General features: G+C 37.5%; 1 protein-coding gene across 12 annotated transcripts in view; it reads right to left on the bottom strand.

Annotated features, from left to right (window-relative positions):
• The window catches only part of SIK3 (SIK family kinase 3), a 241,511-nt gene that overhangs the window by 104,016 nt on the left and 112,368 nt on the right, over positions 1-25,127 (bottom strand). For all 12 annotated transcript variants that reach the window (XM_070273654.1, XM_070273652.1, XM_070273653.1 and 9 more), the window contains exons 2-3: positions 6,690-6,806; positions 3,498-3,561 (exon numbers count right to left, since the gene is read on the bottom strand). In XM_070273654.1, coding sequence (XP_070129755.1) covers positions 3,498-3,561; positions 6,690-6,806 — 181 coding nt within the window. The remainder of the gene's footprint in view (positions 1-3,497; positions 3,562-6,689; positions 6,807-25,127) is intronic.

Genomic DNA, 25,127 nt, shown 5'->3' on the forward strand with positions numbered 1-25,127 from the left:
ACAGTGTTGTTCAAGTCTTATTTTTCCTTCTTGCTCTTCTGTCTATTCCCTTTTGTAGTTTTTTTTTAATAAACATTACATTTATTACTGTTACAAATCCAACAATATATTGTTATGACTATTTATTTACCATCTGTAGCAATTTATTAATCCAATGCAGTTTTTCTCACACACACATCCTTTGTGCTGTTATTAGCCAATATATTACAGATATATTACAAGCCTTACAATGCAATATATATACATATATATAATTTCATACCACCACTTAAATAGGTTAAGAGAAGGAGAAAAGTATGCATCTCTTCTGTCTTCTATAAATTACATAACTACCTTTATTGGTGCTCTTTGTTCTTTTGTGTGGACTCAAATTACCATCTGGGGGGTCACTTGCTTTCACCCTGAAGAACTTCCTTTAGTATTTCTTATAAGGTGAGTCTGTAAGCTACAAATTCTCTCAGTTATTGATTATCTGGGAAAGTCTTTATTTTGCCATCATTTTTGAAAGATAGCTTTACTTTGGTTAATAATTTTTTTCTTTGAGCACTTTTAAAATGTTATTCTATTGACCTCCATTGTTTCTGCTGAAAAGTCTACTATTAATTTTACAGAGTTCTCTCTAAATGACACATCATTTTTCTCTTGACGCTTTCAATATTTTCTCCTTGTCTTTGACTTTCATTATTCTTACCATGATGTATCTGCTTATAGATCTCTTCATGTTTAATCTTACTTAGATTTTGTTGAGCTTCTTGGATATGTAGGTTATTGTTTTTCAATAACTCATGAATTTTAATAAATTTGTGAAGTTTACAGCCACTACTTCCTTACATATGTTTTCTGTTCTTTCTCTCTCTCTTCTTATGGTACTCCCATTATACATATATTATTGCACTTGATAGTGTCCCACATTTCTCTGAGGCTTTGTTCATTGTTCCTAATTCATTTTCTACTTGCATAATGTCTACTGGAAGAAGAAGAAGAAGTGAATTTTTAGGTAGATCAGTAGACATTACAACCAGAAGGACCTACAACTAGAATATACAACTATGTGCTGGGGGGCTTGGGGAGAAGAAGAAGAAGAAGAAAAAAAAAAGGAGATTCACAACAAAGGTTAGTTCAGGGCCAATCTTTAAAAAAAAATACTCACACTTATCCTGAAGATTCTTAGACACAAAATTACAAGATTTGGAGATTGGAGATGTACAATGAGATTAATGTTGTTTTCATGCCAGCTAATACAATATTCATCCTTGAGCCCATGGATCAAGAAGTAATTTGGACTTTCAAGTCTTACTATTTAAGAAATACATTTTGGGCCGGCCCAGTGGCACAGCAGTTAAGTGCACACATTCCACTTTGGCGGCCTGGGGTCTCCCTGTTTGGATCCCGGGTGCGCATGTGGCACCGCTCATCAAGCCATGCAGTGGCAGATGTCCCACAGATAAAAAAAAAAAAAAACAAAGTAGAGGAAGATGGGCACGGATGTTAGCTCAGGGCTAATCTTCCTCAGCAAAAAGAGGAGGATTGGCAGATGTTAGTTCAGGGATGATCTTCCTTAAAAAAATAAATAAATGAAATAAAATAAAAAATAAAAAAAAACACATTTTGTAAGGCATAGATAATATTCCTCTGATGGATCTGGGCAAAGTAAACTGGAAACCTTCTAGAAAGGATTCACCATTCTAGATGCCATTAAGAACATTCATGATGTGGGGCCAGCCTGGTGGCAAAGTGTTTGAGTTTGTGTGCTCTGCTTTGGTGGCCTAGGGTTGACAGGTTCAGATCCCGGGCATGGACCTAGCACTGCTTGTCAAGCCACACTGTGGTGGTATCCCACATAAAATAGAGTAAGACTGGCACAGACGTTAGCTCAGTGGCAGTCTTCCTCAAGCAAAAAGAGGAAGATTGGTAACAGATGTTAACTCAGAGAAAATCTTCCTCAAAGAAAAAAAAAATCTGTGATTCACAGAAAAAAGTCAAAATATCAACATTAACAGGAGTTTGGAAGAAGTTGATTCCAACCCTCATCGATGACTTTGAGGAGTTCAAGAAACCAGCGCACGAAGTTAACTACAGATGTGGCAGAAATAGCAAAAGAACTAGAATTAGAAGTGGAGTCTGAAAACGTGACTGAATTGCTGCAATCTCATGATAAAATTTTTACAGATGAGGAGTTTCTTCTCGTGGATGAGCAAAGAAAGTGGTTTCTTGAGATAGAATCTACTCCTGGCAAAGATGCTGTGAAAACTGTTGAGATGACAACAAAGGATTTGAAATATGGCATAAACTTAGCTGTTAAAGCAGCAGCAGGGTTTGAGAGGATTGACTTCAATTTTGAAAGAAGTTCTACTGTAGCATTACATGCTACAGAAAAATCATTCGTGAAAGGAAGAGCCAATCAGTGCGGTAAACTTCACTGTTGTCTTATTTTAAGAACTTGCTACAGCCGCTCCAACCTTCAGCAACCACCACCCTGAGCAGTCAGCAGCCATCAACATCATCAAGACCTTCCACCAGCAGACAGATTACAACTCGCTGAAGGCTCAGATGATGGTTAGCAATTTTTAGCAATAAAGTATTTTTTAAATAAGGTGTGAGTACATTGTTTTTTTAGACATAATGCTATTGCACACTTAATAGACCATAGTATAGTGTAAACATAACTTTTATATGCACTGCAAAACCAGAACATTTGCGTGACTTGCTTTATTGCAACATTTGCTTTATTGTGGCGGTATGGAACTAAACCACAATATCTTTCAAGTATGCCTGTAGTTAACTTGCCAAAAGAAAAAACAATTTAAATAAAAAGATATGTCAATCTAGATTTAAAACTTTAAACTTTATATCTACTTGGCTCCATTATCACTGTCACCAAAACAAATCTTTTGGCCAGTTTTTATCATCTCAAAAAGTCAGATTTCCTCGTAACAAATTCTCCTGCTTAATTCTGATGTTGGGCTAAGCTAAGCGTTAGAGGAAAAAATAGTTCCTGAAGACAAAACCTCCAAAATTGCAAGAATCATCAAGGGAATTGGGAACACATGGTAAAGAATACAGTTACACGTTATATTTAAACAAAGGTTAAAGAATGCATTAGGGTGAGATTGTTTGCTCCAAGTGGCTCTTTCTCATACAACAGAGGCCCACACACTTGTGGGAGTTCTGTCACACTTGGGAACCCCAGTTAGAACCTGGCAATAGGAAAGACCCTCAGTCACACGTTCAGACGGGATGTTTGTTTTCAAAGATCTTTAATCTCAAGTGTCAATACCTGATTGAAATAAACAAAACACCTTCACTAAGGAAACAAAGATGGTGAAGGGAGTTAGGTGAATCAAAAATAAATAAAATTACTTTGTTGATAGAAAATGACAGCACTGAAGGACAGCATGAAGTGACAGCTGCTCAAGTGACAAAGGCATTGAACAGCTATTTTAGGTTTTCCATAGTGTGCTCAATAGCTGTTTAAAGAATGCAATAAATGTACTTACCAAATATTTCCCCTCCACTAGCATATTCTGTCACCAGATAAATCATCCGTTCTGTCTCCATAACCTGGTGCAAAGGCAGGAAAGCGACAGACAGTGACAAAAATGACAGGCTGATATCACAGGAAGAGAAACTAATGACTCCTCTTTTGTCCTTTTAAATATTAATAACCATTACTGCTTAAAGGAAATTTAAAGTGTTGTGGGCGGACAGATATAAACGTTATTAAGAAGAGAGGGGGAAAATAGGTATTCCTCCTCCAAGTTGTTAAAAGGAGGAAGTATTTACTCCTTGAGAGAGACAGTCCTTGTGTTGCTCCGGGAGGCCTCTGCAATCTCTTAAGCTCCACAAAACTGAGAAGCAAAGAAGCTATCAAAACCAAAAAGTTCACATTCAACATTGATCACTTAAAGCTCAAAAACGTCCCCCGCCAAAACCAACCAAAACAAAAAAGTCTTAGAGAAAACAATGGGAATCACTTAAGAATGGCACCAAAATCACATATGGCAGTTTTTTAAATGGAAATGACAACTTTCCTTTTCACTATCCATTTATTCAAAACTGAGAGTAACAATGTAAATATCCAACACTTCAAATAATGTAAATTACTCATTTGTGTTTTGTCTTGGTCTCTGTTTTGCTACTTTTTAAATTAGTTGTAGTGTGTTGTCACTACAACTTCCTTTTTACCTTGTTCATTGAATATTTTCTTAAAGTAACATTCCTTCCTTTTCACCCTTTTCACTGAATATTTTCTTAAAGTAACATATGAGAACATATGCTTCTTATAAACATTTTAAATACCTACTATATCAACAAATACATCACAGGTCTTCCTCTCCACCCCCCTCCATTTTATTCCACAGAGGAAAGCCTGTTAATAGCTCATTTTGTATCATTCTAGAGCAGTGCTGTCCAATAGAAATACGTGAGCCTCATAAATAATTTTAACTTTTCCAGTAGCCACTTTAAAAAAGTAAAAAGAAAAAGGTGAAATTAATCCTAATAATCTATTTTATTTACCCCAATATGTCTAAAATATTACCATTTCAAAAACGTTTAAAATTGTAAACTGCCAGTTTTTACTTCTAAATTAATTAAAATGTAATTCTAGGCTTTCACTATACTTCACAGCTCATTATTTTGTTAAATTATTTACCAGTTACTTTATCTTTGACATCTTTACACATTAATACCATGTAACAGTAGTATGTATCATAATAATAGAGTTATCTCTTTTTTCAATGGTTTCATGGTACTCCTTCATGTAAGTGTACATTAATTTCATTTTCCAATCTAATAACTGCGTCGTTCTTTTTTTCTCTTTACCTTTTAAAAACTCTCTATATACTGGTGATATTAGCCCACTGTTTGTTACATTTATTGCTTCCAAGCTCTCTCTATATGTTGATTTATATAACAAAAAGTAAGTGCTCTAAATATATGCAGATGTTTAGAACAAAAATAATGCCATATTTTATATCTCCTTTGTACCCCCAGGTCTTTTATTGACTGCAAATGTTCTTTTATTACTAAACTTTTCAGGAGTTTAAAAACTTTGCTATACAGTTACCTATATTTGGCTTACTCTATAAACCTGAGGAGACCAAAGCTTTGGCAAATGACCTGTATCTACCTTGATACTATGAAGACAGCCACTCACCTTGGCAGCTCCAGAATCTCCCCTTAACAATATCAGATGCCAGAGGGCAAAATTAAGGTTTAAAAAGAGGGCACTGTTCAAAGCCAGGGTTGGAAGTATGGAAATTCTCATAGGCTAATGAAATCCTCAGAAAAGATAAACCTGCAGAATACAGTTATAAGATTAAAACCTACAAGTTAACCTCTTGAGAAAGGTTAGCCTAGTAAGCCCTCCAATTATCTAAAGGCGATTTATTTTAAAAAGTGAGGCCAAGAAGTTTAGTCACTCTATCAGGATAGGAAGGAAGCAGAGGTTAGACACCTCCGAGTTTGCAGATACGGTCTTCAGGCAACACCAGGAAGCTTGCACAGGTTTGCTTCTGGGGCACAGTGTAGGTGTCGTCCAACAAAATTCAGTCTGATAAATTTCAACAAGTCTCCTCCTGCTGATCTAATTCATTTCACTATGTGAGCAGCCGATGCCACAGCAGAGCCCTAAAGCTGTAGCCTTAACCACACATACTAACATGACATGCTTTCTTTTCCATAAAAATAACATACGATGAAAGTTTGCTCATTGTGCCTTGGACGTACTTTCTCCACTCTTACACACAGTCCCATGTCTGGGCCAGTAACCATTTACTGCAGACTAACAGCAGCAAATGAACCGAGTGGGTGGCCACTTCCTGCAGAACTAGGTGATGGCTCTTCTGATAGAAAGCAGTGAGCAAGGCTGCCCCATGCACAGGCAGAGCTCTGGCTGCCAACACATTGCAATTTGAGAAGCACCCCAAAGCCCCACCTCTCCCAAAATATCTCTTCCACCAGCCTGCTAAGGCAAAGTCCACCCCTCCTATCTGGCTTGAAATTCCAGCTCTAGGTTTACTACTTTTGCAGTAAAGCTAGGGAATCATTTATGACAATGGCACGAAATAATGTATGTTTCTTGGGAAGGTAACAAAACTGGAATAGAAATCTCTTCCATTACACAGACTCAATCTCTTGGTTCTCAAAATAAAAAATGCTACCTTGGAAAACTAAGTCTAGGACTCTACTAGCACAGAAAGGAAGTTCAGGTTCTCACTGAGACAGGAAGCCATCCTTAAAATATCATTTGCCATCATAATTCATAACATGATCACAGAAATTAGTACTTGAATAATGTTATAAAAAATGTTATAATCATCTCTAGCTTTTCATCTCTCAAAATTCTCTGTTCCTTTTGGGTTTACTATTCTGTTTTAGGATTCTGACCTAAAAAAGTAAGTTCTCATCATCTTCTGAATAATCTTTTGTGTAATTCTCACTAAGAATGGCATTCAAATTTTAAAGGACAAATTAAAAAGGCCTACGTGGGTAAGGCAGACCTTACTAGTAAATAGCCAGGGGAGCATAAGCACGGAGTGGAGAACAGACGGGAAACAGTGGGATGAATATAGAAAGAAAAAAGTTGCAGATGTTCACCCATCCACCCTTTCTTCAAAGGTAGCTATCGATACAAGTGACCATTCTGAGTTCTTTGTTGCCATATGCTACACCACTAGTGAGCCTACCTGGTAAAGCCTGATGATATGGGGGTGGCAAAGCATCTTCATAATTTGAACTTCCCGGAAAATCTTCTTCAAGTTTTCTTCATCCAGTTGGGTCTTGTCTATGATCTTGATGGCAACCTGACAACAGAGGAAGAAAATTTACTCTGATGCATTATTAAAAGCAGTTTACTAAGGAAAATTAAATCCACTTAAAAACATCATATTCCACAAAATACAAACTGCCAGTATTTTGTTCACAGAATGCCAATGAAGAAAATAAATTTACTCTTTTTGTAAAAGACAGGAAATGGATTTCCAGCAAAGTTGGTTTCAAGGGAATAGACTCCAAAAGCAAACGAGTCTTTTGCCATTTCTTAAATTGCTCCCACAGTAAAACCCCACAATCAAATACTCCATCCCTCACAGATGCCGTTACAGTCTCGGCAAATCATGCTTAGGTGCAGAGAATGGTATGTAGGACTTCCTATTAAGACAAGAAGCTTACATCGTAAGTACATGATGGTTTAGTAAGGTTCAAGAAGTCCCACAAGAGCACTCCACATCTCACCAGGGGCTTGTATAACTCACTCATGGTGGTGGTGGTGGTGGCGGTTGCAGCAGCAGTTACCATTTACTGAATGTTTACTACGTGCCAGGCACAATTCTTAGTGCTCTGCAACTACTAATTCATTTAAACCTCACAACATCTCATATTATTATTAACCATACAAACATGGAAACTGAGACACACAAAGATTAAGTAATTCACAGCTAGTATGCGGTAGATCCAGGATTGAAGCCCAGGGAGCTTGGATTTAGAGTCAAATTCTTAACGGTAGCGCTCTAAAAACCTGAAGATCTTTCTGTACAGCATATACACTGCTTCAGCAGAGAACATCTTTCTATTTTGCTCATTATTATTCCTAAAATACCCAGCAGCACACACATTTTAAAACAGAATGAAAGATAAAGGACTTCTTTTTAATCTACTAAATCTAAACCTCCTCATTATTATTAGTGAAATACCCAAAATACTGTGCTGCCCCAAAATATTTCTATATCTCAGTTTCAACTACTCAATCAGAATGTAATCATCGAATATTAGTTGGATGAAGGATCAGGACTAGGCAAATTCTAGCCCTTTCAGTTCTTAAAATTCTTTTATTTTATACACTGGGAGAGGGAAAGGAAACTTACACTTATTGAGTAAAAAAAATGAAAAACCAGGGAGAAAAACATCAACACTAATAATGTTTAGCTCAGAGAAATAAAGACTGTATGGAAGTATACATGTGAGATGATTCAAATGTATGAATGACTAGCATAAAAGTAACCTTGTTTGGAGTTGTTTCAGATGCTTGAATGAAGACTAATGGGAGAAACGCACAGGCAGACAAAGTTCAGCTCGATTAAAAGGGCATTTAAAGCCCCCCCCCAACGATGAAATGCGATAAAATGAGCAGGGTATATCTTGAGCTACAAAGATTAATCAGACACAGCCTTAAATTCAAGGAGCTCAAAATCTAGTAGGAGGAAGACATATGTGAAACAGACAACAAGACAGCATTGGAAATACAATCAATAAAGCTATGTATAAGGTATAAGAGTAGAACAGAGGATGGGGTTATGACCTTCGCCTTGGGGAGAAGTAGTAGACAGAAAAAAAGACTTCACAAAGAAGGCAGAACTTGAAAAGAGAAAGAATTGGGATAGGCAGAAAAGAGGGTAGGGAATTTTATGAGAAGAAATAGCAAAATCATTAACAAATATCATCAGCTGTTTGATTTCCTATAAGAAGTCTTGAACCATACGACTCCTGACCTCTAGAATTTATACTTCTCATTACTGTGCCAGGTCAGATACAGGACCTTAACTCCAGCAATTTGTCTGGCATCTGCTCCTGGTTCTTTAAAAACAGTTCCCAAGACAAAAAAAAAGTCACAGTACAAAAAGGACAGTACACAGTCCTTTTACAGAATAAATATCTGGGTCTTAATAGTAATAATTATCAATAAAATCTTACACACGATTAGCACATTATATAGAGTACTTTCATATACATAAGAAGCTTTGAGACTCGAGACATATGCCCATAGCAGAGCTTCCCATCTGGTATGCTGGAAATGAGTTACAGGTATACCTCAGGCAATGGGTAGGTGACAGTGGATCACCTCCAGCTTCAAGGAACCTCATTTGTTTACTCCAGAGAAAATATTATCATTTTCTGTGTGTGCCACAACACACAAAAGGTTGGGAAGCACTGCTAAGATTGTTGATCATCAACTGTCCAACGATTGGCCCTGAAATCCCCTATTCTGCCCATGCCTACCCCTGGATGGCATAGAAAACTAACAGAAGGTGGTGAGTAAGGGTGTAGAATGAGGGCTGTTAATGCATTTGACCGTATTTTTGCACTTTTTCAACCCCAAGAGAGTACTGGGTTACACTGTAGTTGGGAGAGTCATAAAGTGAGGCCTCCTGATTCACAGTGGATTCATTCTGAATTTCATTTATACTCTGAGGCAACAGGACTTTGATAAAGGTCAAGAGAAAACCAGACCTAATCATATATGATAACAAAGTTGGCTAAGATCTTATATATTATGCACTTAATAAATATTTTTAATTTAATAAAGATAATGGTTTAGTATGGATGTAGTTTTATGTTTCATAAGAAGCATATCTGGGGGGCTGGCCCAGTGGTGCAGCAGTTAAGTGCGCATGTTCCACTTTGGTGGCCCGGGGTTCACCGGTTCGGATCCCAGGTGCAGACATGGCACCACTTGACAAGCCATGCTGTGGCAGGCGTCCCACATATAAAGTAGAAGAACATGGGCACAGATGTGAGCTCAGGGCCAGCCTCCCTCAGCAAAAGGAGGAGGATTGGCAGCAGATGTTAGCTGAGGGCTAATCTTCCTCAAAAAAAAAAAAAAATGAAGTATATCTGATTTCACATAAAGGGACTATGGTCCCATATACAGAAACGTATTCTTATCTTTTTGGAGTAAATTGCATTAAGTATAAACTGTTCTTAGAAGGTGGACTCAGAAGGGTTTTAATAGATTAAAACATCAAATTCCTGTCTACTCTTCAATGAGATTCAAGATTCAACAAGACACGGATAGGAGAAGCTTTGCCTAGCAGCTGAATACAGTGTCAAAAGGAACAACTCTGGTATCAAGCTGCCTGGGTTCAAAATCTTAGAACTGTCCCTTAATCTATAACGTTGAGCAAGTTATGTAACTTTTCTGTGGCTCCTTATCTACAAAATGTAGGCAACAATAGAACCTACTTTAAAGGTTGACAGGGATTAACTAATTATGCATGCAACTTGCTTAGCATAATGCCTGGCATATGGTAAACACACAATACACATTAATTACAGGTACTACTGTTGCTATTTATTTGCTTTTTTCTGGAATCAAGCCTTAAACTTTAGGCATTCTGTGACAAGGATTACATTTGCTTGACTAAGCAACATAATCCTGGATCTGAAACACACCAATTCCTTACTCAAGGGGTGAGTTGGGGGGCCAAGAAGCAAAACAGCTAACAATTTGTAGGCAGCATTCAGAACCAACCAGCTGCCTCCACCTGACGTGGGAAGAACACAGAAGGAATGAGGCCAGGAAAAAATTGCATTCTGTTCAGGAAAGTCACACTGAGCCACAGGATGGAACCCGTGCAAGACCAGATCCTGAGGGCTGTGCCAGAGAGAGAGTGGTCTGACTCTTCATGGCAGGTCAGACGCCACCCCCTTCCCCCCACCTTCCATCCATAGTAAGTAGCTAACACCAAAGAGGAGGCTACTTAGTGCTACTTGGCATGTGTACCTGATAGGACCACATAATGGAGAAGCCAAGTTCCTAAGCTCAGCTCCTACCCTAGCTGCAAACTGGAAAGCAAAGGTTTTCTAAAAAGTGGAAAAATACCAATGAAGCAGAGAAACAATCAAGTCAAAGAGCAGGTAGTTGGCAAGCAGCTATGATTATTTTGAGAATAACTCAAGAAATCACTGATCATAAGTTTTCACTGCTAAGATTATTGAAGGCTATATATAATAAAGGTTTAGCTTAAAGTATATACCAGTTGCTTAAAAAATTAAACGCGTCCATAGCAAACGGTAAATAGGTAGGTAAATAGAAGACAAACTCTCAAAGAATATTTTTAGATTGGTGCTGAAATCTATGAATCACATACTTACACTTACATATGAAAAGCATAACAAGTAAAGAAGGAAACTTTCAACACATTACCAAGAGACCATACATTACTTAAGTTTGCCTGGTCTGCATAGAAATCTTTTATCTTGCAAAGAGCATAATTTTGTGAGTTGATGCTGACATTACTTAAACATGGCATGGTATCAAATAGATTGCTAAATAGATACAGATTGTGGGAGTCCTTAACTTCTCAACCAAGATATTTCCATTCAACAAACTCTTCTTTTTTGATTGGCATGTGGTACAAAAGAATACAAAATTCAGATCATGCCCAATTTAAAGTCATATTCCTTTATTGTTCATTCTAGAAGGGGAAAGATAGCCATTTCCCCCTTTTAGTTCTTACTTCTAAACCACAGTTACTTTAACTCTTACCTCATTTTTGAGGCACAGCCATGCTCACAGGGAATGAAGATTAAGAAAAATAGTGGTTTCTTCACAACAGGCAATAATTTACTTGAATATCCTGACACCACATTCACAGCCAAGATAAGACGACAGAATAAAAACCAATGAGCCAAGGAAAGGTTCAGTATTAAGATCAAAACAAACCAGCCTTCCTCCTCACCCATCAGAAATAACTGGTCTCTTCATTCAGGGATGTGCTATGACAAATGGACAGTTAAAGAAAGGAACCACTCAGGAAGAAAATGCAAAGCCCACAAGTGCTAAAATTCCTCCAAAAACAGAAAGAGCACTCCCTGAAACTAGTATACAGATGCACACATAATAATTTCACAGAATATAGTAAATAGCCTGAATGCTTCTAGGAAAGGAGGAGAAAACATGACACTGTGGGGGAAAGTTTATTTTTTCAATACTCTTAAAGAAAGAAGCTCTAGTTCTCACTGAAATGTCTGGAAATTTAAGCAGATATCAAACTTTTTACCATTGTGAATTATTTTCAATGGGGGTGTTTTTATATTACTTTTCGTATCTAATTTTTATTCTCTATTTCTATGACAAAGCTTTTCTACTCTAGATCATTCTCATCTCAGATCTAGAATCATTTTATGGTCTAGATCTGTGCGATCTAATACAGTAGGCACGAGACATAAGCAACTATAGAGCACTTGAAATATGGCTAGTTCAAACTGATGTTCTATAAATGTAAAATATACATCACATTTCAAAGACTTGACATTAAAAAGAGAGCCAGCTCTGATGGCCTAGTGGTTAACGTTCAGCACTCATCACTTCGGCAACCCAGGTTTGCTTCCTGGTCACAGAACACCACCGTCCATCTGTCAGTTGCCATGCTGTGGTGGCAGCTCACATAGAAGAACTAGAATGACTTACAACTAGGAAATACAACTATGTACTGGGGCTTTAGGGAGGGAAAAAATATATATATATTAAAAAGAGAATGTAAACTATCTCATTGATAAATTTTATACTGATTACATGTAGAAACAGTATTTTAGATATATTAGGTTAAATAAGACATATTATTACAAGTAATTTCAATGAAAAGGCAATCTATAGAACAGGAGAAAATATTTGCAAACCACATATCTGATAATATTTGGATTAATATCCAAAATACACAAGGATTTCATACAACCAAACAGCAAAAAACCAAACAACTCAATTGAAAAATGGGCAAAGGACCTACATAGGCAATTTTCCAAAGAAGACATACAAATGGCAAACAGGTAAATGAAAAAGTACTCAAAATCACTAATCATCAGGGGAATGCAAATCAAAACCACAATGACATATCACCTCATACCTGTTATGATGTTTATTATCAAAAAGACAAGAGATAAATGCTCGTAAGGATATGGAGAAAAAGGAACCCTTGCACACTGTTGGTGGGAATGTAAACTAGTACAGCCATGGTGGAAAAGAGTACAGAGGTTCCTCAAGAAATTAAAAATAGGACTACCATATGATCCAGCAATGCCACTTCTGGGCATACATCCAAACAAAATGAAAATAGGATCTTGAAGAGATATCTGTACTGTCATGTTCATTGCAGCATTACTCACAATAGCCAAGATATGAGAACAACCTAAGTGTCTATCATGAGATGAAGAGATAAAGAAGATGTGATATATACATCCAATGAAAAATTATTCAGCCATGAAAAAGAAGGAAACCCTGCCAGTTTGCAACACCATGGATGGACCTTGAGGACATCATGCTAAGTGAAATAAGCCAGAGAAACAAAGACAAATGCCACATTACTACGTAGTATCACTTATACATGAAATCTGAAAAAAAAGTCCAAATCATAGAAACAGAAAGTAGAAAAGTGGTTGCCAGGGGTTAGGGGTCGGGAAAATAGGGAGAGGTTAGTAAAAGTGTACAAACTTTCACTTATAAGATGAATAAGGTCTGAAGATCTAATGTAAAACATGATGACTATAGTTGATAACACTGTATTGTATAATTGGAAACTTCTAAGAGAGACTTAAATGTTCTCACCAAAACAAACAAACGAACAAAAAAGAAAAGCCAAATATGTGAGGTGATGAAGGTGTTAATTAACTCAACAAGGGAGAATCTGTTCACAATGTACATGTCCACCAAAACATTACATTGTACAATTTAAATGTCTTACAATTTTATTGGTCGATTATACCTCAATAAAGTTGCAGGGGAAGGAACCAACTAATTTCATCTGTTTCTTCTTACTTTTTTTAACATGACTACTAGAAAATTTTAAATTATACACGTGGCCCACATTTTACTGGACAGTACCAGTTCACGTGATGCCAATAAGGTACCAGTTAAAGCAGTATTCCATGAAAATGACTTATGAAATACTGGACTCAATATTGAGAATTGCCAGTTACCTATCTCGAAGAACTTGGCAGGTTGCAAGGCACTCAATGCTCAAACACTGCCTTGGGAGACAATCATAAATAAGATCTCAAAAGCTGCATTCCAAGAACTCAATTTAATTCCATTAAAAAATGTTTATTGGCTTAAGGCAGTGTCACTGTGCAGCTCACTAGCAGCTACTCTCACCATGGGTACTGTGAGAGAATTAAGTTTTACACTCTTAAGACAGCAGTTCTTGAGGAGTGATGTCAGCATAATGGCAGAGTAAGTTGTTCCCTTTGGCTCTCCCCTCTAAGCCACAATTGGATGGACATTCATTAACCAGCAGACGATTCCCTGCACAGCACAACACGACATCTTAGGGAAACATGCAGCCATGCATCTGAAGGTATGTGGACTGGATCCCCAGGAGGCAGTGGAATTAGGTAAGTGCATCTCTCCCACTCCCAGTGGCAGCAATCTAGGTCGTAGGTCCTCACACAACAGCTGGCATGATGGTAAGAGGAGGGGGGCAGCATGGCCAGGGCAAACTTTTCAGAATTGCAGCCTGCCCCACAGGAGCACCCACCATGTCATAGCAGCCCCGCCCATGGGAACGCTTCCCACCAAGTGGCAGCAGCTCAGTCCCCACGAAGGAGCCCCTACCAAGTACAGCAGCTCAGCTGAAGCACCTGCAAGCACAGAGCTGGCACATGAATGAAACAAAGTGCCCCTCCCCTCCCACCTAGCACACCAGTTTGGCCGGTCCCCAGCTGAGTGGAGTGGTCTCACACCATAGCAACCTGCTGGAAGAGCACAAAGGACATGCCTGCACATGTGTGCATGAGCTGTCAAGCAGCTGCAGCCAGTGTGCAAATGCAGAGAAGCCCTACCAGCACAACCCACAGCAGATAGGGTGGGATCAGAAAAGGCAAGTGGAGGCAAGTAGAATCTGAGATGTGATACTACCACAAATGCACTGGCAAAGGATCACTTCATCAAACACCATGAAGAACTACATTAATGATTCAGAGCAGAAGGAAAATGACACGTCTCCAGAAACCAATCCAGAAGTCACAGAAATTGGCAATCCAAATGACAGAGAATTCGGGCTGGCCCCGTGGCCGAGCGGTTAAGTTCGCGCGCTCTGCTGCAGGCGGCCCAGTGTTTCGTTGGTTCGAGTCCTGGGCGCGGACATGGCACTGCTCGTCGGACCGCGCTGGGGCAGCGTCCCACATGCCGCAGCTAGAAGAACCCACAACAAAGAATACACAACTATGTACCGGGGGGCGTTGGGGAGAAAAAGGAAAAAAAAATTAAAAAAATCTTTAAAAAAAAAAATAATAAATAAATAAATAAATGACAGAGAATTCAGAATAGTTATCATAAAGAAACTCAGTGAGTTACAAGAAAGAAAGACCATTCAATGAGCTCAAGAATAATATTAATAAGCAAAAGAAATACTTCACCAAAGAGAATGAAACTCTAAAAAAAAAAAAAAACCAAACAGAAATTCTGGTATGAAGAACACTATTAATGAGATAAAAAATAATCTAGAATTCATGAAAAATACAGTTGACATTATGGATGACAAAATTAGTGATTTAGAAGACAGAAATATAGAAATGCTTCAGGTGGAGGACAGAGACTAAGGTTTCTTTTTAAGATTTTTTATTTTTCCTTTTTCTCCCAAAGACCCTCAGTACACAGTTGTACATTTTTAGTTGTGGGTCCTTCCAGTTGTGGCATGTGGGAGGCCACCCCAGAATGGCCTGACGAGTGGTGCCATGTCCGCACCCAGGATTCGTACCAGCGAAACCCTGGGCCACCAAAGCAGAGCATGCAAACTTAACCACTCGGCCATGGGGCCGGCCCCTAAGATTTTTTTTAAATGAAGAAATTCTCTGAGAAATATTTGACTCAATTAGGAAAAATCAGGAAAAGGAACACAAGGATTATAGGTATTCCAGGGGGAGAAGGGAGGAAGAAAGGAGCACAGACCTTGTTCAAAGAAATAATAGCTGAGAACTTCCCAAACTTGGGGAAGGAACCAGACTTACAAGTACCTTAAGCCAATAGACCTCCTAATTACATCAATGCTAAAGGACCTTCTCCAAGGCACATAATAGTAAAACTGGCAAAAGTCAGTGACAAAAAAAGAATATTAAGGGCAACAAGGCAGAAGAAAATAATCTACAAAGGAAATCCTATCAGACTTTCAGCAGATTTCTCAGCAGAAACCTTACAGGCTAGGAAAGAATGGAATGACATATTCAAAATACTGAAGAATCAAAACTTTCAGTCAACAATACTCTATCCAGCAAAACTATCCTTCAGATATGATGGAGAAATAAAAGCTTTGTCAGATAAACAAAAGCTGAGGGAGTTCATCACCCATAGGCCAGCCTTACAAGAAAAACTGAAAGGAGCCCTGTGATCTGAAACTAAAAAGGAAAGTTTTACAAAACCTTGAACAAGGAAATAAACAGACAAATAGAATCAGTAAATTGTAGCTCTATATCAGAAGAGATTAGTAAACAATTATAACATAAAAGATAAAGAGAAGGAAAGCATCGAAAATAACTATAAACACTTCAATTTAGTCACAAAATCACAACACAGAAAAGGACAATTTGTGACAACAATAACTCAGAAGGGGAAGAGGAAAGAGATGGAATCTGCTTAGGCTAATGGAAGTAAGAAGCTTTAAGAGAATGGACTATCTCTTCCATGAGGTCTTTTACACAAACCTCATGGTAGCCAATAACAAAAAAATCAGAGCCACAAATCATAAATAAAGAGAAAACCAGCACAAAAATACACTAAACTGAGATGGCAGTCAGAAATAAAAGGGAAAAAAACCAATGGTAACATAGAACAACTGGAAAACAAGAGATAGAATGGCGGTATTAAGCACTCAGGTATCAATAATCACTCTAAATGTAAATGGATTGAACTCTCCAATCAAAAGACACAGGGTGGATGGAAGGATTAAAAAACAAGACACAACAATATGCTGCATCCAGGAAACACATCTCAGCTCCAAAGACAAACATATGCTCAGAGTGAAGGGATAGAAGACAATACTCTAAGCAAATGGCAAGCAAAGAAAGAGGAGTTGCCATACTTATATCAGACAAAGCAGACTTCAAGATAAAAAGGATAACAAGAGATAAAGGGTGACAGTACATAATGATAAAAGGGACATTCTACCAAGAGGACATAACACTATGAATATATATGCACCTAACACAGAAGCACCAAAGTATATGAAGTAACTATTAACAGACCTAAATGGAGAAGTCGACAGCAACAAAACAGTAGTGGACCTCAACACCCCACCGACATCAATTGACGGATCATCCACAGAGAAAGTCAATAAGGAACCAGTGGCCTTAAATGAAATACTAGACCAGGTGGACTTAATAGATACATAGCAAGATTCCATCCAAATTCTCAACTGGACATGGAATATTCTCAAAGATACACCATATCTTGGGAAACAAGGCAAGCCTCAATAAATTTACGAAGACTGAAATTGTATCAAGCATCTTTGCTGACCACAATGCTATGAAACTAGAAATCAACTATAAGAAAAAGGCTGGGAAAGTCACAAACATGTAGAGACTAAACAACATACTACTGAACAACCATTGCATTGATGAAGAAATCAAAGGAGAAATCAAAAAATACCTGGAGACAAATGAAAATGAAAACACAACACACCAACTCTTACGGGATGTGGCAAAAGCAGTGCTAAGAGAAAAATTTATAGCAATACAGGGCTACCTCAACAAACAAGAAAAATCTCAAATAAGTAATCTTAAACTACACCTAATAGAACTAGAAAAAGAAGAACAAGCAAAGCCCAAAGTCAGCAAAAGGAGAGAAATAAAAAAAATTAGAGCAGAAATAAATGAAATAGAGACTAAAAAGAAACAATAAAAAGGATAAATGAAACTAAAATTAGTTCATTGAGAAGATAAACACACCTGACAGACCCTTAGCCAGACTCACTAAGAAAACAAGAGAATAGGCTCAAATAAATATAATTAAAAATGAAACAGGAGAAATTACAATGGATACCACAGAAATACAAGGATTATAAGAGAATACTATGAAAAACTATATGCCAACGACTTGGACAATCCAGAAGAGATGGATAAATTCTTAGACTCTTATAACCTCCCAAAACTGAATCAAGAAAAAATAGAGGGGCTGGCCCAGTGTCATAGGGGTTAAGTTCACATGCTCCCCTGCAGCAACCTGGGGTTCACAGGTTCAGATCTTGGGCACAGCCCTACAAACGACTCATCCAGCCATGCTGTGGCAGGGTCCCACATACAAAATAGATGAAGATGGGCACAGATGTTAGCTCAGGGCCAATCTTCCTCACCAAAAAATAAATAAATAAGAAAAAAATAGAGAATCTGAATAGACCAATCACAAGTAAAGAGATTGAAACAGTAATCGAAAACCTCCCAAAAAACAAAAGTCCAAGACCAGATGGCTTCTCTGGAGAATTCTACCAAACATTCAAAGAAGACTTAATACCTTTCCTTCTCAAACTATTCCAAACAATTGAAGAAGACAGGACGCTTCCCAACTCATTCTATGAGGCCAATATTACCCTGATATCAAAGCCAGACAATGACAACACAAAGAAGGAAAATTACAGGCCAATATCGCTGATGAACATGGAAGAAAAACTTCTGAATAAAACAGTGGCAAATTGAATACAGCAAGACATTTAAAGGATCATATGCCATGATCAAGTGGGACTTATACCAGGGATGCAGGGATCGTTCAACATCTGCAAATCAATCAGTGTGATACACTACATTAACAAAAAGAGGAAAAATCACATGATCATCTCAACAGATGAAGACAAAGCATTTAACAAAATTCAACATTTATTTATGATAAAAACTCTCAATAAAATGGGTAGAGAAGGAAAGTACCTCAACATAATAAAGGCCATATATGACAAACCCACAGCCAATATCACACTTATTGTGTGAAAAGCTGGAAGTCATCCCTCTGAGAACAGGAACAAGACAAAGGTGCCCACACCCTAATAATTAGTGATGTTGAACATGTTTTCATGTGCCCGTTGGCCATGTGTATATCTTCTTTGGAAAAATGTCTGTTCATATCCTCTGCCCGTTTTTTGATCAGGTTGTTTGTTTCGTTGTTGAGTTTTGTGAGTTCTTTATATATTTTGGAAATTAACCCCTTGTTGAATATATGATTTGCAAACATTTTCTCCCAGTTGATGGGTTGGCTTTTTGTTTCGTACCTGGTTTCCTTTGCCTTGCAGAAGCTTTTTAGTCTGATCAAGTCCCATTTGTTTATTTTTTCTTTTGTTTCCCTTGGCCAAGTAGACATGGTATTTGAAAAGATGCTACTAAGACTGATGTCAAAGAGTGTACTGCCTATATTTTCTTTGAGGAGTTTTATAGTTTCAGGTTTTACATTCAAGTCTTTAAACCATTTTGCGTTAATTTTTGTGTATGGTGTAAGATAATGGTTTACTTTCATTCTTTTGTGTGTGGCTGATCATTTCTTGAACAGACTTTCCTTCTCCAGTGTGCGTTCTTGGCTCCATTTTTAAAGATTAGCTGTCCAGAGATGTATGGTTTTATTTCTGGACTTCCAGTTCTGTTCCACTCATCTGTGTATCTCTTTTTGTGCCAGTACCATACTGTTTTGATTACTATAGCTTTGTAGTATATTTTGAAGTCAAAAATTGTGATGCCTCCAGCTTTGTTCTTTTTTCTCCAGATTGCTTTAGCTATTTGGGGTCTTTTGTTGTCCTGTATGAATTTTGGGATTCTTTCTTCTATTTCCATGAAGAATGTCACTGGAATTGCACTGAATCTGTAGATTGCTTTAGGTAATATGGACATTTTAAGTATGTTTATTGTTCCAATCCACGAACATGGAATATCTTTCCATTTCCTTATGTCTTCTTTCATTTATTTCAATAATGTCTTATAGTTGTCAGTGTATAGGTCTTTCACTTCCTTGATTAAATTTATTCCTAGATATTTTATTCTTTTTGTTGCGATTTTAAATGGGATTGTATTCTTGACTTCTCCTTCTGCTAGTTCATTGTTAGTACATAGAAATGCTGGTGGGGCTGCAAAGTGTGCAGTCACTATGGAAAACAGTATGGAGATTTCTCGAAAAAATTAAAAATAGAAATACCATACGATTCAGCTATTCTACTACTGGGTATTGATCCAAAGAACTTGAAATCAACAATACAAGGAGATCTATGCACCCCTATGTTCATTGCAGCATTATTCACAATAGCCAAGATGTGGAAGCAACCCAAGTGCCCATCAAGTGATGAATGGATAAAGAAGATCTGGTGTGTGTGTGTGTATATATATATATATACACACACACAATGGAATACTACTCAACCATAAAAAAAGACAAAATCATCCCATTTGCAACAATAAAGATGGACCTTGAGGGCATTATATTAAGCAAAATAAGCCAGACAGAGAAAGGACAAAAACCGTATGATTTCACTCATATGTGAAAGATAAACAAACACATGGACAAAGAGAACAGAGTGGTTATCAGAGGGGAAGAGGGTGAGGGGAGGGCGAAAGGGGTGAAGCGGCACAAATGTACAGTAACAGATAAAAACTAGACTACTGGTGGTGAGCATGATGCAGTCTATACAGAAACTGATAATTAATAATGCACACCTGAAATCACACAATGTTAAAAACCAACATGACCTCAATAAAACAAAAAAATTAAAAAGATAAAAATGACATAGAACCAATAAATAAATAAATAAAAATACATGTGTTACTTAAGAAAAAAAAAGCAGTTCTCAAGCTTTCTGGCCTCAGGACTCCTCTTAAAAATTAAGAGCCTTCAGAGAAGATCTGTTTACTTGGGTAATATTTATCAATAGGGTAATATCTATCAATATTTGATTAAACTTGGATTTAATTAAAACAAAATTTTAAAACATAAGAATATGCAAGCACATATTTCATCAGCCATCAGAGTAATTACATCATTTTATATCACATAGTCTCTTGAAATCTTCACTGTATAATTGTGAGAGAATGAAAATGAAAAATTAAAATAATGTTTGAATATTTATGAAAACAATTTGGACCTCAGGGACTCCGAAAGAGTTTTGGAGACTCTGGGGTCCCCGGATCAAACTTTGAGAACAATTGCCCTAAAGCATCGTTGTATGTAATGAAATAACTTCTCTCTTATATGTCTAGAATGGTACCATCTTCGGGAAAACCGAGTAATGGTCACTCAACTTATTTTCTGTAGGACTTAATTCTTTCTATAGGGCTTAATTCATTCCCAGTTGAGAACAGCTTCTAGAAAAGGAATCTATATGCCTTTGCAATCAGCCTTGATGAAAGAACTTCTTTCTTTTAAACTTACTAGAAAATAGAAGCATCATCAGAAAACAGACTTTAAAAAAAAGAAACCACAAACTACACAAGCTAGACTATAAGGCTAAAACTGCCAGGCACTAAATGGCCATGATTAATGATGTACCACATGGCCACGCTAGGGATATAGGCTGGCCATATTCTTGGGAAGATCCTGACCTCTGCACTGGAACCAATCAAGATGGAGTCCATATTTCAGTTTGTAAAAAATAGTCAAATCAGGGGCTGGCCCCGTGGCCGAGTGGTTAAGTTCGCGCACTCCGCAGCAGGCAGCCCAGCGTTTCGTTAGTTCGAATCCTGGGCGCGGACATGGCACTGCTCATCAGACCACGCTGAGGCAGCGTCCCACATGCCATAACTAGAAGAACCCACAACGAAGAATACACAACTATGTACCGGGGGACTTTGGGGAGAAAAAGGAAAAAATAAAATCTTTAAAACAAAAAAAAAATTGTCAAATCAACTACTAAGGGGCAAAGCAAAGGCGTATATTTGGAAAAAAACAATTATTCTATCCATTTTACACATCAATCACAACTGTTTCTGGGAAAATATGCAGCTGTCAAGCCTAAAGAATGGCTGAGATGTTAGGATTCTAGCCAACTCCAGATAAGAGGACTAAACATGACTGCCAAAGATAAGGATCAGCCAGCTCTCAAGGAAGCCCAAAGGCAATAGTTTACAATATCTAGCAGGTCTTTAGGTCACTTTTACTTTTCTACACTTCTGTTTGGACTGCACTGAAAGGTGAAAATAAAATGGTTTATGCATTTTCAATGTCTGGGAGATAGAGAACTGAGAGCTTATGAAGTGAGAAAATATATGAAATATGCGTTATTCTTGGAAGCATTTCTAAAGTGGAACATGGTATGTTGTGCGTAATTAATAAATGGAAATTTTCTGGTGATTACTTGGAATTCAAGGCATAGAAGGGAAATTTTTAAGACAAAGAGAAAATGATCTCTCAGTTCCAATAATTCCCATGTGGTTAACATTTACCCTCTCAGAAAACAGAAGTCCTAGGAGTGTCTCTAACATACGGGGCAACTGTCTCAGCCAAACTGACATTATTATTGTCGTTCTTATTTTAACATTTACACAGTGCCAATAATGTCTTGTATCCTCTACAGAACATTCAATCAACTCCTGGCCTGTAGGTTTACTACTTAAATGAACTGAACAAGAACAACAAAAGGAGTGGAGGAGATGACGGAGTTAATAATAATAACAAAGGTAAGGTAAGAATTATTCACAGAACATCAGTACCCATTCCATTTCCTGATATTTATTTTAGATTCCACAAATCTTAGATGTTTAAGAGGGAGATTTAGAATGGGACTGATGGCTTAATTCCAAGGTTAGGGAGCTATTTAAAAGGATGCCCGAAACCCTTAAAGAAAAGGTGGGAGGGGGAAGAGAAGGAAAGAGGGAGACGGCCCAAAGAAGTAAGAGATGCTTTGATAAAGAAGAGGATGGAGCAAAAAAGGGGGAAAGCTAAAATGGTTAACAAGGAAGTTCTAAGACAGCAAAGTGGCTTCCACAGAACAATATCTAAGAAAATGATACAGTGAAAAAATAATCATTGTCACAGAAGTGTTTTAAAATAAAAGAAAAACAGGGAGCAGCAGTTAGTCAAAGGAAAATGGGAAATGGTGGGAAATTAAGCTATGAAAGATGAAATTTTAGTCCCAGAGAAGAAAGATTAGACATGTGGGTAAAGAATTTGGCAATGGCCTGAATTGTGAGGTTAGAAGGACGCAGAAAGCTGAATGAATTTCAAGACGAATTTCCTTAATGAAGTACATGCTCCTCTTTCCTGGAGTGCCAGTTCGTAGGTAAAAATAACACAGCTTCACAGAAGGGCTGTGCTCTTCCCAAGAATGGCATTTATCAAGGAGCCTGCGTACTGTTAAGTACATTTAGATGTAGCACCTAGAACACCCAAAGCTTTTTAAAGCACCGGCTGAAAAGAGAGCTAAACTCAACTGGCACAGCATAACTTTCTTAAACTTCCCCAATGGAGATTTATTACATTGAGTATCTTGCTAACCTAACAATGGTAGTGTTGTTCCTGGTGAACAAAGTCAGAAACAGTTCATATTTTAAGTTGTTTTAAATTATATTAATATCCCCCAAGGCGTACTAACATGGTCTGCAGTAGCAGGAGGTTGAGTGAATCAAAGGAACACAGTAACAATTGAAAAACTATCCTAAATTCCTCATCTCTTTACAACCCCCAATTATTTGGTAATGAAGACGAAAGGAAAACAGGAAGCAATCTCCATTTCAGATAGCATCTTACCCTCCCTATTTCTGAAACTCTTACTTGTCATGCATCCTTTGATGCTAGTACTGTGAGCTAACAGTTTGCCAAGATGGACATCTTTGTCAAGCCACGCATTTCTAGACTGAATGGTCATGACACTGGGCTGTCTTCCCTGTGGCAGCTCAGAGTTAAAGAGCCAACTTCCCCGGGCCCATTAGGAACAATGCATCAAGCACCTTCTGAGGGGCTTTCCTAATCACACTGCATACCATCAGTGCCGGCAGAAAATACCCCTCTGGGATTCCATCAAAATGGGAACATTTCGTGTGCTGGCTTTTTGCATTTATTCCGGCTCCAATGAGTTCCTTATACTTAGTAGGCATCACATTTTCAAATCAGATTTTATTTCCATAATGAATGCTTGTGTTTCATGTGCTGAATAGTGAGGTTTAAGTAACTTACCTCACTCCCCTGGAAAATCTAATGGCAAACATTAATTAATATTGAAATTTCTGAGAGTTATTTTAAAGGCAGGAGGGGGGCTATTAATTAAAAAAAACTGCTATAGAAAAAAATGAAAAGCCATTCCATTGAAATATAACTCATTATTATATGGATTATTATTACATATGCTATTTATATGTTAACATTACTATCCACATATTAAATGTAAAAACACAACTACATGAAGCATGTGCTTAATCTGTCAGAGTTAACAATAAGATTGTTCATCCTTTCCCTTAGCAGGATTACATGCATCCTGAATTCTGACCTTCTAAGACAGTCCTAAATTGATAATATAGTCTAAGTCTAGAATTTTTAAAAGCTGCTGAAGTAGTACCAAGGGTTTTATTTTAAAGTAAGTCATCATAATTGTGTATCAATTGACTAAAATATTGAGTATAGTTAGTAACAGTGAGGGGTTTTTTAATCATTAAAAGCATTCACAATTTAAGCAAAAACCAAACTATGACACTGCCTCTTAGGCCCTCTTTGATCTTATAACAATACTGTTTTTATGCAAATTGATGTGACTCCCGAATTCACTGCTAGAGAGCCAAAAGAATCTCCAGACACCAGAAATCGCTACTGAAGACAGACATATTTGCACAAGTATCTTTTTAGAAAAATAACAGACTATGAGAAACACCACCCAGAAAATCACAAGGAATGCGATCTATGAGATGAGAAAATGAAGGGGGAATGTAGAGAGCTGGAAGGAAATAAAATGTTAATGGATGACAACTTCCTACTAAAAATAATTCTCCATATTTAAAAGTCCTTTTGAATTTTCCTGAGGTCTCTGGGTCACAGATTTCTTTAGAGATCACACTGGCATTCTTTGAAATAAAGTCAAAGAAAACCCCTCCAATAAATCAAATGAACTTTTCTGAGTTGAATATGGCACAGAATACAGAGCTCAGTGTAGGAAAGACATAAAAACTAACATATACGGTAGCAAAATCTTTTTCCCTCTGAACAAAATCTCACAGAAACACTAATAAATAAGAGAGAAGAAAAAGAAGCTACTCTGGTCAACTTTGGGTAAAAGGTTCAGAGATAGACAAACCTTTTTAGAAGCCTAGGGCTCTCAAGGACAATTTAGAAATCACTGGGGCAGCAAAAAGAGCACTGGATGGAGAGCTGGGACCTAGAGTTCAACACCCAACTCCGTCTCTCAGAAATGTTTGTGACCTTGGGCAAATCACCTTATCTCTATAGTCCTCAATGTCCTCATCTATTAAATAAAAGA

Source organism: Equus caballus, chromosome 7, assembly GCF_041296265.1.
Source record: "Equus caballus isolate H_3958 breed thoroughbred chromosome 7, TB-T2T, whole genome shotgun sequence".
Classification (NCBI taxonomy): Eukaryota; Metazoa; Chordata; class Mammalia; order Perissodactyla; family Equidae; genus Equus; species Equus caballus.